The 20,201-nt window shown below is 34.9% G+C and overlaps 3 protein-coding genes and 1 pseudogene across 4 annotated transcripts; 2 read left to right on the top strand and 2 right to left on the bottom strand.

Annotated features, from left to right (window-relative positions):
- Positions 1–904: 904 nt before the first annotated feature.
- Positions 905–1,570, bottom strand: LOC141687912 (protein FAR1-RELATED SEQUENCE 5-like). Its single transcript, XM_074492863.1, has one exon. It carries the CDS (start codon positions 1,568–1,570, stop codon positions 905–907), a length of 666 nt encoding a protein of 221 aa, XP_074348964.1.
- A 5,545-nt stretch (positions 1,571–7,115) lies between these two features.
- LOC141707267 (uncharacterized) lies at positions 7,116–16,247 on the top strand. Of its 2 annotated transcripts, XM_074510328.1 has the most exons (4): positions 7,116–7,372; positions 8,275–8,415; positions 9,507–9,664; positions 16,117–16,247. In XM_074510328.1, the coding sequence occupies exons 1-3, from the start codon at positions 7,181–7,183 to the stop codon at positions 9,648–9,650; spliced, it is 477 nt and encodes a 158-aa protein (XP_074366429.1). In that variant the 5' UTR covers positions 7,116–7,180; the 3' UTR covers positions 9,651–9,664; positions 16,117–16,247. The 2 variants fall into 2 exon arrangements, with proteins under 2 accessions (XP_074366429.1, XP_074366428.1); XM_074510327.1 differs by lacking the exon at positions 16,117–16,247 and having other exon boundaries at positions 9,507–9,833.
- On the top strand, positions 12,064–15,393 carry LOC141707265 (uncharacterized; annotated as a pseudogene).
- LOC141707266 (putative carboxylesterase 17) lies at positions 16,208–17,479 on the bottom strand. The gene has a single exon (XM_074510326.1). The coding sequence runs from the start codon at positions 17,462–17,464 to the stop codon at positions 16,538–16,540; it is 927 nt and encodes a 308-aa protein (XP_074366427.1). The 5' UTR covers positions 17,465–17,479; the 3' UTR covers positions 16,208–16,537.
- Between the last annotated feature and the right edge of the window lie 2,722 nt (positions 17,480–20,201).

Genomic DNA, 20,201 nt, shown 5'->3' with positions numbered 1-20,201 from the left:
TTTTGACATCATCAAATCTATTAACTTGTATATTTTGCATAATTTATAAGTTGGGGGAGATTGTTAGATATATTTGAGATATCATGTCTAATATGATTCATGTTTTGTTTTCAGATCTTAACAAACATGACATATCAGGACTTACTGAAATCAGGACTTACTGAAAGTCAGAACTTAATATCAAAACTTAAGGTCATATCAGAACTTAAGTGCGGGAAGACTTTCATATAAGGAAGGAAGCTGATTTACTGTAGAAGATCGAGATTAAAATAAAAGAAGATATGTATGGAAAGATTTAGAAGACTGTAAGACTTGCAGAAGATATTTGATTGATATATTTTAGGAGACAAAATTGTATTCCATATCAATTAGAAGTTATCTTGTAACTGTGTACTATATAAACACAGACTTAGGGTTTACACTATATGTGTTATCATTATCGAGAAGATTATACATTGTAACCTAGAAGCTCTTAGTGATATTTGTTCATCACTGAGAGAGAACAACAGTTCTTATTGTAACAGAGTTTATTCAATATACTTGATCTTTGTTACATACTTGTGTTAAATCGATTTGATTGTATTAACACTGTATTCAACACCCTTCTACAGTGTTGTGTGACCTAACACTTTGTCTTTTTCTCAATTCTTCCAATTTCACTAAACATTTTCTAGCATCATGTCCCTCAATGTTGCAATGTCCGCTTTTCCTTTTTTTCTTTACAAGTTCCTCAACGGGATTTTTAATTCCGTGCTCTTTTTTTGCGTCCTTTGGTTTTCGAAACAACGGGGTCAAGAATAGTTTCATACAATTTCTCTCCACTTTTTTGAGTAATTTTGGTATCAAATTCAATTCCAACACCTTTCACCCCATGCACGGGCATTTTCTCAATAATTTCGGTCTCTCAATTAATAACTCTCACGGCATACTCATAACGTTCCTTCGACGCCATCCAACTATGACTAAACCCCATAGTGAGTAAAGTCATGTGATTAAATATTTCCGTTGGAGTCAAATCAAGGGATGAGGCATCATCTCCGGGCATGTGATATAGCAACACACCATCAACTCTATTGGCATCCCTAGTCCACCTCCGTTTCACAAAATATTCCGGTAATTCGGCCACACACCTTTTTATCAACACGGCAATAATATGACGACACGGCATGCCCGAATGCTCAAACATTCTACATATGCAACAACCCCAAAATGACAACTTGTTGAAGGTAACGAGATAAGTGGTTCTCTTAGACTCAACCATTAATGGTTGATAATATTTGTAGTACATATCCTCCACATCTTCTAAGGAACGGTCTCTATCCTTCTCCACAAAGTACTTTGCGGCCTCAACCAATTGGTCTTGAAATTTTTTAAACATCTCTTTCGTATAAATGGAAGCGACATGTTGCTCCAAGGCGGTCTTCAGTCGCATGTAACGAATTTTATGACGTGTATTATAATCCTCTTCTTTCTCACGCATAAATTGTCTTTCTAACGTTTTTTGTGCACCCTCAACAAATTCTTTTAACCCCGTGCAAGACCCTACATAAACATCAAAAAAGTCATTCATTCCTTCGCTTCTTGAAGTTGTTTTTTGACCCGCGAAAAAAATGTTACGTGTATAAGCATCGATCCACTTATGCTTCAAATTATACAAGCCTTGCAATTATGTATTATCCTCCAACTTGTACTTTAAGATCAATGCTTTCCACCTATCCTCAAAAATTTCTTCGGTCAACGAGTGATATATGCAATTGTTGAAATCACCTTTAAATTCCTCCTTTGCATAGTAGGTTGAGAGCTTCTCCGGAAATTTATTACTAATATGCCACGAACACAATAAATGTATCGTGTTCGGTAGTTGAGACTGAATTGTCCCCGCCATCGCTTGATCTTGATCGGTGATAATAACCTAAGGTGATTTTCCTTCAACGGCCTCTAACCAAGTACCCAAAACCCACTCAAATGTAGTCTTCAATTCATCACGCATTAGTGCAAATCCAAAGAGAACCGATTGATAGTGATGATTCACCCCGGTGAACGGCACAAACGGCATATCATATCTATTTGTTCGATATGTTGTTTCAAATGCAACCACATCACCAAAATTTTTGTAGGCCAACAACGACCGGGGGTCAATCCATAAAAGACACTTCAATCTTCCTTCTTCATCAATAAAGTTCGAATAAAAAAAATTCCTTCACTTTCCTCTTCTAACCTATGTAACAAATCAAATCCCGCTTGCGCATCATTCACACCCAAATTATCTTTTCTAAAATCTCGCACGACATTTCTCAAGTGTTGGGCATGAAACCCTACTTGCTCCTCTCCTCCGTGCATTTTCCAAATATATTCATTTGTTGTATAGGCGCAATACCCGAAACATATAAACTCTTAATTAAATTCTTTTGGGCGGCGGTTACATGTCGCTCTCTTTTAATCAAATTCATCTTAGAAGGCGACACAATATCGTGATTGTGATTTAACTCCAACGATGTTATCTCCCAATGCCTTGTATTTCGCCTATTAACCACATAGATCCTAAACTTACATCCACTTCTAGGAAATCTATCTCTACGCCTTTTCCTCTTCTCACTACCGACACTTCCTATCAAAACTTCTTCATCCTCTACGGGTTCTTTATCGCGGTTTTCTCCCGCTAAATTATAAACATAAGTACGGGCATATATTTTTTATCCACACGCCTTTGTATATTTTGGATTTTAATTACAAACCCATTTTTCAAAGCGTAGGCCCTAATTACATTTTCGGCGGCTAACAAATTGGGAAAATTTTGACTCAAGAAAGGAATTACAATATCTTCTAACCCAACAATACTCGTATCCCTACTCTCACTACTCTCATGCATAAACTCACTATTTTCATGCAAATCTTCATTTTCAAATCTATGTTCACTAACATAAACATCTTCATCGCAATCATCAACAAGGTTAACATAATTTACATTATCATCACGTAAGCAACCACCACTAATAATAACAACCTCATTATTTACAATATTATCACTTTTTTTCAAAGCTTTTCTACCTTGAAACCTAGCAAACATCTTATCCATAACTACAACAAGAAAAAAGTAAGAAATTGAGCTTACCAAATGTAATTAGTGAATAAGGATGAACAAAACCAAGAATTCCCCCAAATTTGCTCTCCAATTTGACAAATGCTACACAAAAAGGAAAGTGTGATCGTTTCAGGGTTATAAACTGCAAGTTACAGTCGTTCCGCTAATACTATCCGCGGAAGGGAAAGAGGTTCCACGCTTTTTTTGCGCGGAAAGGTAGCAGTCCGCGAAAAACAGCGCGGAAGGGCGAATTTTTTTTTAATCCTGGTCGTTAGATTGTTCATCCAACAGCCAGAAAATAGTGTGTTGGTTAACAGTTCCATAACACATGATTGTCAGGGAACATGACCCAATAAATATTCGATAAACAAATACTCTCCCTAAATATTTTTTTTCGATTTCAACATCATAAATATAATATATTTTTAAATTCAATAAATAAATAATCTCGATTAATGAGTAAAATATTTCGGAATCAAGAATATTCATTTATGAGGTTTAACTCCATGTTAAAACAAATTCACTAGATTATTTTATGGGTGGTGGCCCTGAAAGAGAAGTGTCCTAAGTCCAATCATGTATGAGGATTTAAGAATAACTTTTATGTAATCTGTTTTGATTTCATTGATATTAATAAAAGACTTGTTTTATTTTTATTGCAGGCTCTATCTATTTTAAGTGTTTAAATAAGATATACCACAGTTTAGAGTAAAGCTTTTTATGGATTGTGATGAGATCATAATAATGAGACCTAAAAGATGATAACTCTAAACTTAAATAGTTCCTGGTCGTAGGATTACGAACTGGTAATTAATAATCCGTAAAGATCGGTACATACTATGCTTGCTTCATTATGAAGGTTGTCTGTTCCCATAGACATTTGTGTGGTGACACTATAGCTAGTATGTATGTGCTTATTATAGAATAAGTTCACTGAACATGACTCACATAGCTGAACAACTGATGGAGTTCACTCACGTGTCAGCAGTTGTTCACATAGTGATAGTTGTACAAGTATCCTTAGACTTGAGATCATCATAGTCATCTTGTGTACACTGAACTATGCTTTGGTTTAGTTCTTAGTCTTCAGGGACAATTATAAGGGCTCTACTGGGTATAGGAATTTGTACACGAAGATAGTGTATGATCAATAAAGGATCTACCCCTTCCAGTGAAGGAAGAGAATGTTCAATGCTGGTCCACTTATGCTAGTTCAGGAATCTCTGGCTAGAGTGAATGAAATTAGAAAGGAGTTTCTAATTTACATTAATTAGAACTAAGCATAGTGAATGGGAAAGCATATGATTAAATAAGATAGGTTTGACACAAGTTCCATGCCTTGTATTTAATCGTGGCATTGCAGGGTAGAAGGAATCGATTGTACGGTAACTATTCACTGAATGGGTTCTTGGTATTCTTAGCAGTGAATTCGTATTATCCGGATAGTCGCGATATGTTGAGAAGTATCCCTCACGATGTAGAATAAATATGATTAATTAATTAATCATATTTAATGAATTAGAGAATTTATATAAATAATGATAAAATAGTTTTATTATTATTTATTTCTACTACCGGCTTAATATTGAACCTACAGGGTCACACCATAAAAGAGAATGATTTAATGGTGGAGGAATTAATTAATAATGGCTGATAATTATTTATTTATGTAATAAATAATTAATTGGCAAATTTAATAATTGATTAAATGAGATTTAATTGATTATAAATTAAGAAAAGTTCTTAATATTATTAATTAAGAATTTAATTTTGGAAATTAAATCAAGTGAGATAATTATTTCTAAAGTGTTTAGAAAAAGGATTAATAATTAAAAGGTGTTTTAATTATTAGTTAATTGGTTAATAAGAATAAAAGGTTAATAATAATAATATTTTATGGAAAAAATTTCAGCTGAAAATTTTGCCTATAAATATACTATTATAAACCCTATTTTTGTTTTAACCTAAAAAGTTAAGAAAACCCTAATTCTCCCACCTTCACACTTGAGGAGCAGCTGCTAGGGATCTCCGCTCTTCGTTCTTGGATCGCTTTTAAAGGTTAGAAACGATCCCATATGTTTTAATCACGATTTGTATGCGTTTATTTGGATTTTATATCAAGAAAATTGTTTTACCATGCTTCCGTGATCTATAAAATCCTACAGGCCCTAAATGTCACTTTTGGGTTAAAAATGGTCCAAAATATCATTTCTGAAAATAGTGACCATAAATGTCACTTCAAAATGGTACATCGTGTAATTTTTATGCAAAAGACCCAAAACGATACTTCGTGTAGCGTTTTGGCACTTTATTTTTTCTATATGCGCAAAACGTTACATAAAGTAGCGTTTTGGTACAAAGGTAACAAAACGTCATATAAAGTAACATTTTTATCTTTAAAAATAAAAGAAATTAAACAAAACGCTACGACTCTATTTGGGATTGCTGTTAAAAATTGTTGTGCTGTTAGAAAAAGTGCTACTGAAAAAAGTGGTGTTGTAAAAATCAAATGACTGTTTGATAATTTTTTTTGATACATATATGTTTTGATGCAAAAAAATAAAAATAATGATGCTTTTGGTAAGGTTTGATGGTGAAATCAGCATCTGCTTCCTGCAACAGCAACTTTTTCTAAAAGTATGGGGGGACTTACTTTCTCTAATAGCAGCTTTTAGGTAAAAAAATACTTTTCCGAAAAACACCTTTTAAATTTTACCAAACAGTTTTTTAACTGTTTTTCAGCAAAAAACAGATGTTGCTCTCTGCAACAGCAATACCAAACACAACCTACATCGGGTAGCGTTTTGGGGTGTATTCGAAATATTACATGATTTAACGTTTTGAAATGACATTTTAGGACTTTTTTTAAAAGTAATATTTTGGACTCTTTTATATACTGTGATATTTTGGTCTAATTTACCTTATTTTATTACAAACGATAGTTTTTGCATAACAATTCATAAATCTTAAATTTATGTACTTTATTGTCCAACTTGTCAGTGTTATTTGGATATTAAATAGTGATTTCAGAGAAAGAAAAACGCTTTTAATTTCTTGACGTCATATTTTTTTATTAATTTAATAAAGTATCATTTAGAGACATGGTTAAAAGTTAGAAATTAAAATAAATCGGCTGAGATTTTGATTAGAGATTTAATCAAAATGACCCGTTGAAACAAAATTTTGATATATTTTTATATTTGATAATGTTATAATTATTAATTTAATTTACGGTAAAATAAAAAATTTAAAAATAATTAGTGAATTTTTTTAAAACTGAATTAACAAACTTTTATAAAATTAATTAAAAAAATTTAGAATGACAATTTTTAGAGCAGTGTTTGCAGTGTTCTAAAAAACGACTGATTAATCGATTAATCGGCCGATTAATCGAAGTTCGGACGGACCCCGTCTCGATTAATCGGAAATCAGGTCAAAGTGCGTTTTTTAAAAAAATCGGTCAAAAATCGGCTGATTTGGTCAAAAATCGGTCAGTTCGGTCAACTGGTGAAAATTAATAAAAAAATATTATTTAAGCAAAATTGAAATTTAAACTAATAATTAATATTTAATAATAATATATTGAGTGATATTGACTATCATATGCCCCTAGATCATAATTTTTAATAATTGAACAAGTTTTTTTTAATTAAATTACTTTTATTTATCTTTCATAATTTCCTTTAGTTGATTTTTTATGTAACTAATTTTAGCAAATTACGAAATTATATCTAATTTATATATTAGTAGTTAGTAACATTCAAACTATTAATTAGTTAGTATTGATTATTATGCATAAATCAATTATAAAAAAATATATAAAACACTTAAATATCAAATATGAACTAACGATACGTGATATTATTTTTGTAAAATTTATGAAAGGTAAATGAAATTTAAATAAAATTATATTATTATCTAATTAATTAAATTTTTTCTAATTAATGTTTCGGTTAATAATAGATTATCGGATTAATCACTAAAAAATAAGTGCACCAAACAATGCCAATTTTCGAATTTTAACACTAGTGTCTGGTGATACTATGTTATCTCTGTTAGTTTTGCGGGACTGGGACAGCTGTCGCTTGAAAGTCCAAAATGGAGAAAACCAAAGAAATTCTACAAATAACTCGCCAAGAATCGGAACTCGTTTCCCAACTCAGAGTCCATCCTCACCGAGTCAACATCGACCACAGTTTCTATGAAGATTATGCTATCCGAGGCATCCGAGTTGACCGAGTCGAACCTGGTTTCGTCTCTTGTACTTTCAAAGTCCCTTCTCGTCTCACTGTAAGAAGTACTTTTGTATGTTTAATTCATGATTATAAGTTACTTATTTGTGTTTTATATGTGCTATTGAATTAAGTTATGTTTATATCATAGCTGAGTGTGTGTATGTTTAGGAAATCATTTAGTCTTCCAACTAAAAACTCTATTATTTGTGTTATTAGGCTGAATTAATACTACTGTAGAGGATTATTTATAGTGGAAATTAGTTATTTGTAGTTGTAGGTAAACTTCGATAAATCGTAAATGTATACCCTTGGGGCTGGATAGTATTACTCATTTATCGAGTATATGTTAATCGACATTTGAAGATGGATGATTTGGTTGGAATGTAAATTTTTTATGCTTAAGTAATTACTAATATAGCTGTTTGAAGATATAAGTTCTGTATTGTCTGTGTATAATAGTATGATATTCGCTACTGTCCCAAAATGAAAATGAGATTCGGCTTAAATTGTATCGAAGTTTTTTAGTTCAAGCTTTGGTAAATTTAGGTTGAAGTGGACTTTAGTTTTGGGATAGAGAGAATTGCTTATCCCGTGTTTAATTTGTAGTAGTGGAATGAATTTGGAGTATTGGATAATCAAGGGTGGACTGGAAGTTTTTTATAAAATTGGTTGACAGACGCTAGAGGTTAACAGAGGGAACTTGAATTTTATTAATGCTTGATGACAAAGTTTAAAACTCTAGTAGTGGTTTTTTCCCCACAAGTAGTACTGTCCGAAAAAGCATCGCCTTGCTTAACTCCCGTGCATCAAAGATTGCAATATTGTGATTGTATAATTTTAAATGGATTGTGTTTTTTCGTTATTATGAACGGGTCAGATTATATAATTTTAGCATTAAAATTATAGTAATGTGAGAGGTTAAGAGCTGCTGCTTATATTTCAATCTGCAATCTGCAGGACAGGAGGGGAATTTTGTGCAGCGGTGCAATTGCAAACTTAGTTGATGAGGTTGGTGCTGTACTTGTTCATGTCGCTGGTCTACCCATGAGTGTGTCAGTTGACATGTCCATTAGTTTCCTTTCTACTGCCAAAGTCAATGTAAGATCCCTTGTCTTGCAGCAAGGCAAACTATACTTCTATAGGCTTAGTTAGGAATATCTTATGTGTTTCCACGTATTGCAAACTCTTTATCTAAATGTGTTATAAGGAGATAAATATATTTTTATAATTAGTTCGCTTTTATCAATTTTATTTTTTAAAAAAGCATGGATACTTTTAGGAGAAAAGTCTTGATGTTCGTCTTATAAATTTGTTTTAAAAGGCTATGCTACTGAGGGATACATATGTTTACATTCATGTTCAACATAGATTTGTCTGCTACCTTGTTTTGTTTTATTTCTCATTTACATGCTCTGGAAGGTCTCCTCTAGCAACACCTTCTTTGGTGTTACTTGTGGGGTTGGTGACTGGAGTGTATTACTGGTGGGAAGGTTGCTCTTAAACCCACCTCAGCCAAAGTGTTTAAACATGAGAAGATATGCATTGGAAAACTAACCATTTTTGTGCCATTGGCTGACTTTTTTGTGCCGTTCAAAAGGGCTTGCTCTACTTTCATCTTGCTGTAATCACTCAAAATATATAATTGGATTATTTAGCTTTGGCTTATAAGTTAATCTCTGTAAAAGTGAAAGTTTTTGACATTGTCACTAGTAAGATATATGTGCAGTAAACTCATGACCACTCCCTAGATATGATATCTGAATGCTGTTGTTTATATGTATAAATTTATGCATATAGAAACTATGTCTTGGGCTCCAAGTAGTATTAAACATCACATAAGTGTAGAACAACCCCAGTACTCTGGCGCTGGTTTACAAATTCCTATTTTTAATGTATACCTTGTGTAGCTTGTAATACAACACACAAGAGATTTACAGATCTTCAGAATTACAAGAACTTTTTTCATTACAGAGCTTCAAGTCTTCAACTCAAGTTATCTTTCATTTCTATTGCTTGTAAATTAAAATTTCAATATCACAATTTGCATTCTCCACATCCTTAATGACTTTGCAAGCTTTGCACCCTCCATGGCCAAAATTTTTAAGTTTATACTTTTTATGTTTTCTTTATTTAATAGGCGATACGTTACAGTTGTGTGTATCTTAAACATTTGACTGGTCATTTGATAGGATGAGTTGGAGATTACGTCAAGGCTTTTAGGTCAGAAGGGAAGGTATTCCGGAACTATCGTTCTTCTTAAAAATAAAACAACTGGGGAGCTTATTGCTGAAGGGAGGCATTCATTATTTGGTCAGCACAGGAGCAAAATTTGAAGCAAAACCTTGTTGTAAGTTAATCTGAATTACATTAGAAAGTTCTCCTAAAGGATGATAGTCGATGGGAAAACCTTAAACGTAGTTTGTAGTCATCATAGTTTGGAGTTTATTGTAATGCATGGGATATATATGCAGATGTATTTTGGAAATAAAATATAAATAGCAATCCTGTTACCTCTATTTAATTGTTTCTGTTTTAATTTATTTTTTTTATATCGTAAAGGCATTTATGAGTTTGAGAACAGAATAGATGTCTAGAAGTAGGACTCCTTGTGTGTTTTAGTCTCATACTCACTGCTCACATCTATAGTTATCCATAGTTTGCCCTCAATCCAAACCAGTCACAATCCTATTATGTTCTTAGTGGTATTATAGATTGAGAAAATTTATTTTCGAATTGGTGGCATTAACAGCCAGTGTTGTAGTGGAGTCGCTTCTGTTTGTTTTTTGCTTGTGTTGGTTCTTTAAATCTTTATCAGGAATCGAAACTCAGCCAAATTTATGTGCACACCATTGTTTATGTTCCAAAAATATAAAGTAAACAGCACACACGGGAAATAACATTTTTATAAATAATTTCAATGATTTATTTCAGCTTCTATTTTTTGTTCACAAGCTCCTTATATTATTTTTTTCATCAAAATACACACACACACACATGTATCCACTAAGACTAGTGCTTTCAATATCTTCTTTATATTTTACTAAATTACGAAGAGGAGAGGGGTATTCATTAGGCTAAGATTTGCGGATAATATGCACATTACTAGAGCAGCTGGGTGGTCATTTGGGGGATAAAAATGTAAGCTGACGCATCTGTTTCTAAAGCAAACAAGAAGCATCTGTTAGGACCTGTCCAGTCCTTATATTTGTATATATATATATATATATAAAGAAACGAATTCTTTTATTGATAAACACACACACAACTAGGTGGTATTCGAGAGACCACCCACTCTCCAAAAACACACATAAGTCAATCTTATTTCTTCCTGACTCAAACATATAAATGGCTTCCCTATTTATAACCCCAATCTCAACTCACAATCCCTAGATTAAAGCTAAAATATTATTATTCCCACCAAATCCTCCCTTTGAAATCCATAACTGATGCACACACTAATTATTCAGATTCGTAACTGATTTAATATTTATTTTATTTATTATGTTTCCTAACATTACGCACCGCCCAAACTTGAACCTTGTCCTCAAGGTTCAAATGAGAAAATTGTTTCATTCTTTCTTTTTCCTTTTCTTTCTAATCCAGAACCCCTGCCTCTCCGCCAATACTTTTCTAAATTCCTCCCAGTTATAAGAAGACCGCTGACATTCCCCGCAATAATCCAAGAACAAAAGATCATTTCTCAAGTATACTACAACCGACCATACCTTCTTAGTTGGCGTTGAGAGGTTTACTAATTCAAAATAACTGTCAAAATAACTTTCAGCCTTCAACGACCCACCTTCAAGTTTTAAGCCTTCGAATATTTCAAGTCTTTGTGATAAAGAGTACATGGATGAGTTTGGAGGCGATGAGATATCAAACAAACAAGTCTCTTGTTCTTTGTTGTTTCCACTATTATTAGAATTTAATGGAGTCTGCCCTAAAACCTCCAATACTGGTAGTTGCTGATGAGACCTTTCATCTTCTTGAACTTTTCCAAAATCAATTTTTTGAAAATCTGATTTAAGCTCTCTATCATTCGCTTTTACTCCCTTCAGCTTCTCCTCAGTTTTGTGGACCGACTTCTTGGCCTGTTCCAAGCCTTGCGAATCCTCACGAGCAGACGGAAATGGTCCAGTAGTCTTGTGACTATAATTGTCCATTTTTGCAAGTATGGCAACCATACCTTCTTTGAGGAAAGAAATGTCATTTTGAAACTTTTCAATATCCAACTTCAAAAATTTTGCTTGCATCTTTACAAAAAAAATAATTCCCTGGAAGTCGTCGATTCGATTTTCAACTTATTTTGCACTTGTCATTGCCCCAAGAACAGAGGTGCTCTGATACCACTGTTAGGACCTGTCCAGTCCTTATATTTGTATATATATATATAAAGAAACGAATTCTTTTATTGATAAACACACACACAACTAGGTGGTATTCGAGAGACCACCCACTCTCCAAAAACACACATAAGTCAATCTTATTTCTTCCTGACTCAAACATATAAATGGCTTCCCTATTTATAACCCCAATCTCAACTCACAATCCCTAGATTAAAGCTAAAATATTATTATTCCCACCAAATCCTCCCTTTGAAATCCATAACTGATGCACACACTAATTATTCAGATTCGTAACTGATTTAATATTTATTTTATTTATTATGTTTCCTAACAGCATCCCAGTGGCAAAATATGATATACATGCCAGCTTGACCACCTTTACCCCCTTCTGCAGAAATTGTGCATACATACCCCCTTCTTTCCTTCAAGAAGAACTGGAAAACGACCTCCGTGGTTAAGCAATTTAAACAGTAAAACAGGAGCTTGCAGAACATAATGTTGGTGTCTAAGGTACTTCATCCAAATAATCCAACCAAAGATGACTAAATTTTGTCTTCGACAAATACGTGCTTCATATATGAAATTCCATCATATAAACCTACTTGAAAAGATTGTACGTATTTTAACATCGTAGCTAGTGAATTTGCCTTTTTAAATATTTAAATTAAACAATGTGTCAAAATCCAGTCTGCAGATGGTAGATTAAAATGTTGGTTTAGTATTTGTATTTCGAGAAATTTCCCCATATACCAGTTTTTCTATTTTTATTAGCAAATATGTTCATCAAAACTACTTAAAATATACATTTAATTCTATCACTGCTTTCCACCTCCGTGTCTTTCTCCGTCATGGCATCACCGGCTTGCCGGAATCATCGTCCGTCCGATTTTATCTCCTCATGCTTTTGTTTTGCTAATTGATTACCTCGCCGGGAGTTGAGGGATACAACGACTGCACCAACATTTCGTTGGCATCTCCTCAACATTCTATATGTTGATCTCTTGAATTTCCTAATCAGCAGAAAGATTCCCTCTAGATTTAATTCTTTTATTAATAAATCATTATGCTATATTAAATCTAATATTTTAAGGTTTTGCACACCTTGCAAGTGTTTCTGGAAAAAAAGTTATAAATAATTTATTAAGAAGAATTTGACAGTTTCAATTAGTTGGACTCCAATAATATATCTTGGGGACCAAAAATTATGTCCATGTATCAGAGATATTACATTGGTGTCGCTAAAATATTAATTCATCATATGTTTCTAGAAAATTTATTGATAACAAAATCCATCTATTTAATAGTTTATGGGAAGAGGTTGTATTTTACGGGCTGACGGGCTGCGCCATCAAATTAATTGGGCCAAAATAACTTAAGATCTGGTAGCCCAAATAGATCAAGTAGCCCTATGATAACAATAATGTCTTATGTCGGTAGTCCAACGTTAATTCCATATCGGTTACAGTTCAATATTAATGTCGGTCAAAATTCAAATATAAAAAACTCGGCTCTTTTTACATTCCTAAATCTGTTTTGGAACATAATCCTACTAGGTTTCGGAAAGTAATAATTACTAGCTAGTACTATATAAAGGGACACATATCAACGTAGGAAGATGTTAAACAAGAAGCAAGGTCGCAAATCACAATACAATACATATCAGAGAACTTGTGATAGATACAATGAAGTGTTCAAAAAGAGAGAGAGATAGAGATTCAATATATAATGAATCTGATCGTGATCCCGCGGCTGTTAGGGTTTATATTCCACCGATCAAATTAGCTACAATGATCAAGAAAGTTGAGGGCACGAGTAGTGTAGAGTATCAAAGATTGACATGGGACGCGTTGCGAAAAAGTATTAATGGATTAGTCAATAAGGTTAATGCTACCAACATCAAGAATATTGTACCTGAGCTTTTTTCTGAGAACCTTATTCGAGGCAGAGGCTTGTTTTGTCGCGCTTGTATTAAGTCTCAGATGGCTTGTCCTGGCTTTACTGATGTCTTTGCTTCACTTGTCGCGGTTGTTAATGCTAAGTTTCCTGATGTTGGTGATCTTTTCTCGAGGAGGATTGTTTTGCAAGTGCAGAAGTCGTATCAGAGGAATGATAAGAGGCAATTACTAGCCGGTGTTAAGTTTTTATCACATCTTGTGAATCAACAGGTGGTTTATGAGCTTGTTGCGTTGGAACTGCTTACAATGTTGTTGGAGAATCCTAGTGATGATAGTGTGGAAGTGGCTGTTGGATTTGTTACAGAATGTGGGTCGATTTTACAAGATGTCTGTCCTCGAGGTTTGCATGGTGTTTTTGAACGTTTTCGGGGGATTCTTCATGAAGGAGAGATTGACAAGAGGGTTCAGTTTTTGATTGAAGGTCTGTTTGCTTTAAGAAAGGCTAAGTTTCAGGGTTACCCTGCTATCCGTCAGGAGCTAGACCTGGTTGAGCAAGAAGATCAGTTGACCCATGAAATATCACTTCTAGATCAGATAGATCCTGAGATTGCTTTGGATATTTTCAGGCCTGATACACAGTTTATTGAAAGTGAACAAATCTATGAAAGATTAAAGAAAACTCTGCTGGGAGAGGAGTCTGAGGATGAAAAAGGCTCGGATGTAGCAACAGATGATGACGAGGATGAAGATGATGAAGTAGAGCAGATGAAAATTAGAGATGAAACAGAGTCAAATCTTGTGAATCTTCGAAGGACGATATACCTAATAATCATGTCTAGTGCTGATTTTGAGGAAGCTGGTCATAAGCTTTTGAAGCTCAAGCTAGAGCCTGGACAAGAGATGGAGGTATGCATTATGTTGCTAGAATGCTGCAGCCAAGAAAAAACTTATCGCGGATATTATGGTCTTCTCGGTCAAAGATTTTGCCTATTTAACAAGGTTTATCAGAGAAAGTTTGAGAAGTGCTTTATGCAGCAATATTCAATGATTCACAGGCTTGAGACAAATAAGTTACGGAATGTGGCAAAATTCTTTGCCCATCTTCTTGTCACAGATTCTCTACCTTGGCATGTTCTAGCTTACATACAGCTGACCGAGGAGCACACTACTTCCTCGTCTCGTATTTTCATTAAAATTCTTTTCCAGGAATTATCGGAGCATCTTGGCATTCGCCTTCTGAATGAGAGGCTCAACAATGATCCTAAAGTACAGGAGTCTTTGGAGTCAATTTTTCCCAAAGACAATCCCAAGAACACAAGATTTTCAATCAACTTTTTCACGTCTATTGGGCTTGGTGGCATCACTGAAAATTTGAGAGAGTACTTGAAGAATATGCCTCGCCTTATCATGCAGCAGCAAAAGCCAGTTTCTGAATCTGAAGATTACTCTGTATCTTGTTCCGATTCAGAATCAGGTTTATCAAGCACTGGAAGCGAAAGGAATGATGGACGCAAGAAGAGAAGGAGATTTTAAAGAAGAAACTAGCAAGCCCCAACTCTGTCCCAAATTTGTACATTAATCTCCTGAAAAAATGAAAGTTTCTAGATTTTCGCTGAAACAATAGATTTGCAGTAACCATTTACCCCCATGACCAAAGTCCGATATCCAATTTCTCTTAATCTAATATGGATTTATGTGTATAGAACTTATGTCTTAGGCTCGAAGAAGTAGTAATGAATATTGTACAAGTGTAGGACCTCAGTACTATATTGCTGGTTTTCAAGTTCCTGTCTCTTTGTGTAAAGCTTATCTGGTTTTAATAAACAGCTTCATAAATAAAAGAGCTTCTCTGTTCTCTCATTCACAAAGCTTCAACTAAGTTATTATATCTTTTTTGCTTTCTGTTGTCATTGTTACATTTTACTTTAATTTGTAATCTCCTGCATCATCAAAATGGCTTCACAATCCCTACAAACTCTATGGCCATAAGATTTAAGTTGTATGCTTTCTGGTGTCTTGTTAATTTTTTTGTGAATATACAGTACTGCTTATGCATCTTCTTGTTTATGTTATGTTATAGCTTGGTACATCTTAATTTCCTGACTGGTCAACTGGTAGGATGAGTTGGGGAGTGCCTCGAGGCTTTAGGTCAGAACTCGTAAGAGAATGTATTCTGGAACAATTGTTCTTCAGATTAAGCGACTGGAGAGCCTATTGCTGAATGGAGGCATTGATTGTTCGGTCAGTGCAGGAGCGGAATTTAAAGCAGATACTTCCTGTGATTTAATCTAGACTGCACTAGAAAATTATCCTGAAGGATGATAGATTGATAGTCAATGTCAAAACAATAAAGTTGGTTTGTTTGTAGTGAAAGTTTTGGTAACACATGGGATTTATGTGCAGATACATCTAAAATATAGTTTAATTTAGTTTTCCTTCTCTGCCTTGTTCTCTGGTTTCATTCACCAGCTTATATCTGTGAAGGCAATTATGAGTCTGAGACTGGAAATAACATCTAGGACCCTTGGCCTAGTGATAATTTATCTTTGGATGTGCAGGCCTGGCACGGAGTCAGAGGTTGAGCTTTCCAGGGCCGAGTTGCAAGTCACAAACCTAATGTGTTCTTAATGGTATTATGGACATTCTCAGTATATAAAGATTTATTTTCTTATTTCTTGTAGAAGTGTGTATATTTTTTTGCATACATCAAGACAGCCATCATTGAAATAAGTACAGCCATGGCCTGTGCTGTATTCACATATGTTTTGTGTCTGTGACTTGTGTTGCTCTATATCTTTGTCAGAATACGTGACGACTGAGAATCACATTCTTAAAAATATGTCATTAATGGATCCAAACTTTATAATTTTCACAGGCTCCAAATGTACTTGTTGCCTGTGAAGACTACTAGAAATACTTGGCAGAAAAGAAAAAAGAATACAAGTTCTAGAAAAGAAAAATGGCCTTCGGAGAATCAAATCAAAAGCTGTTTATAAACTCACTCATCTGTTTCTGAAGCAAACGAGAAGCATCGGAGTCAGGGTAAAAAATATGATACACATGAGTATCTCCCTTAGCTTCAATCAGCTTAACTCCCTTTATTCTCTTCTGCAGAAATTCTGCATACGTAGCCCCTCTTTCCTTCAAGAAGTCTAATCCACCTACGTACACCACCACTGCTGGAAAACAAGCCCACTCATCCTTAGAAAGATCAGCATTTTCAATGTTACACCCGTAATAATCCCGGTTTGATCCTTCTGGTAAACTCAATCCCCAGAAGAAGTCATTCATTGCTACCTCCCCAACATCTCCAGTTTCTTGCTCTAATTTAGTTCTCTTTTCACTTCCAAAATAGGGATGTACTGGAAGTATACCTTTGACCTTAACTCGACAAGCTTTGTCTTGAATCGCTTTAACAGCAACATGATGCGCAATGTTCCCTCCAGCACTATCTCCAGAGAGAAAGACCCTGGAGAGGTCTGCTTTTTGAAGCCATGGTTCATAGCTCACTGCATGACTAAGCCAAGCCAGAGAGCTGTAGCAATCCTCATACGCAATTGGAAGCTTGTACTCTGGGGCTAGACGGTAGTCCACAGACAGAATAATGCATTTGCATGTTTCAGATAAGCCTCCAAGGAAATAATGGTATCCAATCCACGTAGTCGAGCCAATGCTGAAACCACCACCATGAATATAAACAAGAACAGGTAATGCATTCTTTGATAATAGGTTTTCTGGTACAAACATTCTTGCTGTTATAGGTTTGGACGAATCAATCACCACGTCTTTAGACATAAATCCAAGTGTGGGGTTGATCGAAGGAGAAATGATTTCAGGTGCAAAGCGCTTTACGGATTCATCAGAAAATATTTGGATGTAACCAGGTGCTTCAGCTACCAAGGCCATTTTTCGAGAAACTGAATAATCAGATGAATGAAAATGTGGTGTTCTTGATAGTTCTTATACTACTTTGGCACTGATTATCTTTATTCCTTTGGAAGTTTAACAAGGTGGTGGGAGTGGTTTGATCATATAAAGGGTGAGTTGAATCTTTAATTCACACATATAAACTTTAGAGGTTATAAATTAGGTGAGATACTAACAAGATAGTTACTATAAGTTGAATCTTTAATTCACATATAAAAATTTTAGAGGTTAGAAGGTGAGATACTGACAAGAAAGTATAGTAAGTTCCACTGTTGTCTATATAATACTTTGGATGTTTCATTTGTGAAATATGAGAAGACTGAATCTTTTATTCCACCTATATAATTCAATTTCAGTTTGAGTATTAATCTGAAAATTGTATACTGGGATATAATGTTAATTTGTAATGGATTATCTTTACTGTTATGTTGCAGTACTAATTATTTTGCATTACAAAGAAAATTTGTGAAACATTTGGTTTTCATGGGTTGATAATAAGAAAAAATTACAACATTAAGTTCGATCAGGCTCAAATTTGGCGAAATTATAGAATTTTTTCGGAAATGAAATACAGGAATGAAAAAGAGAAGTGAGAGAGGATCCAAACTCATTTGTTGCATAAAACCTTACACCTATTTTTCATCCCAGAGAAATGAACAAAGAAAATTGCATAATAGGACTCAAGATTAGCCTGTCAAGTAGAAGTTGTATGCCGGAGCCAAATTATACAACAGAGATATAATGTCTGTGAAAACAATCTGCGATTAATACAAATAATCAAACAAGTGTGTGCGTGAGTAAACGAAATCAAACGGAGGAAGAAAAGATATAAACAGAAGAGAGATCCTCGAGTCCAGTTGAAACTGTCTCCTTAAAGCTATTTCGCCTCTCACCGTATGTGCGAGTCGATAGCCTCCCAGGATAAAACGAGGTAGCGGCGGCGTTACGGATAACGAGCACCTTCAGCGAGCTTGAACGGGCACGAAACTATCACCGAGAGAGAGAGATTTGTGTTTAGAGACGAATATGTTTTTGGTGTGTCTAACCCTAACGCCCTAGAGGTGTTTATATAGGTGTAGATAGACTTGTGCGCTACTCTTTTCCATAATTAAATATCATTAATTATGAAATCGGTGTAATACTTGCAAGCTACTCTATTCCATAAATAATCTGAAACAAAATCAGATTGAATATATCAAGACATACACCATATCAATTAATCTGAAACAAAATCAAATTAATTTATGCCATAATATTTGAGCCAAATTCTAATGGAAAATAATAATTTCCATTATTAAGAGAATATCATCATATCTCACACATCTTTTAGTCATAATGCTCAAAAATATGACTTACCAATATGGGACTTATACCCATATTTTTCAACAATCCCCCACATGGGTGAGATTGGTAATCTTAGTAGCACACACCAGACAGACAGACAGACAGACACGGAGTTTGACTTGGTGATAGTTTCTTCGATCAGATATAGCATACGATAGGTAGAGAATGCTCCTTGAACCTTCGCTCGAGTAAGCATACCGACTTTACTGGTAGACAGTAGACGTGCTTGTCCTTGAACTGTTCGACCGTTTATGTAAACGATGATATACTTATCACTATATCGTTTCTGACTCGTTCAGCTCTCATGAGTATGTCCATTTTGGCCATGGAACATCGTCCTGGTTCTGCAGAAGTTTCTAAAGAATTGTGCCTCGCAATTCTCCTTTGAAGCGGCCCCACTTCTCTCCCACATAGGTGATCTTTATCTTATAGGATAACCCGCGTTTACTCAACTGAATTCCATGCGTTCACTCCTGAGCTCCACGTATTCATCAAAGATCATTAAAGGCTCAAAGCTTAACCTCGTACCTTACGGGTCTCACTGTTTCCTCATCATAGGAACAGGCCAGGGGTTACCCCCACAGTGATTTGGTCATCATGATTTAGTTGTCCCATTGAACCAAGTTCTTGGGATCTCCAGTCAGCAATGGTTGGGTGTCCACCATGATGCCGTTAAGCAATAGGCTTAAGGCCCATCCCTCTCGATGATTTCTCAACCACTTCTCTTGATAACCCTTTGGTTAGTGGATCCGCGATATTATCCTTTGACGGTATATAGTCAATAGTGATAATTCCGGTTGAGATCAATTGTCTAATGGAACTGTGTCGTCGTCGTATATGACGAGACTTTCCATTATACATCGTGCTCTGTGCTCTGCCAATAGCGGATTGACTATCACAGTGAATCCCTATTGCAGTTACAGGCTTTGGCCATCTTGGAATATCCTCCAGAAACTGACGTAGATATTCAGCCTCTTCGGCGCATTTATCTAGTGCCACAAACTCAGCTTCCATCGTGGAATGAGTTATCACCGTTTGTTTTGAGGATTTCCATGATATTGCCGCTCCAGCTAATGTAAACACATAGCCACTCGTAGACTTAAGTGCTTTCTTGCTAGATATCCAATTTGCGTCAGTATATCCTTCTAATACTGCTGGGTATCTGCCATAGTGCAGTCCATAGTCTCGAGTTCCCCTCAAGTACCTTAGTACCCTTATAATCGCTTTCCAGTGATCAGCTCCCGGATTACTCGTAAACCTACTCAACTTGCTAATTGAGTATGCAATGTCTGGTCTTGTACAACTCATGAGGTACATCAGACTACCAATTATCCTCGAGTATTCCAATTGGGAAACAGCTACACCTTTGTTC

The sequence above is a fragment of the Apium graveolens genome, chromosome 2 (genome assembly GCF_009905375.1).
Source record: "Apium graveolens cultivar Ventura chromosome 2, ASM990537v1, whole genome shotgun sequence".
Taxonomy (NCBI): domain Eukaryota; kingdom Viridiplantae; phylum Streptophyta; class Magnoliopsida; order Apiales; family Apiaceae; genus Apium; species Apium graveolens.
Note: the sequence above shows the minus strand (reverse complement) of the source record. Positions and strands in the feature narration are given on the sequence as shown.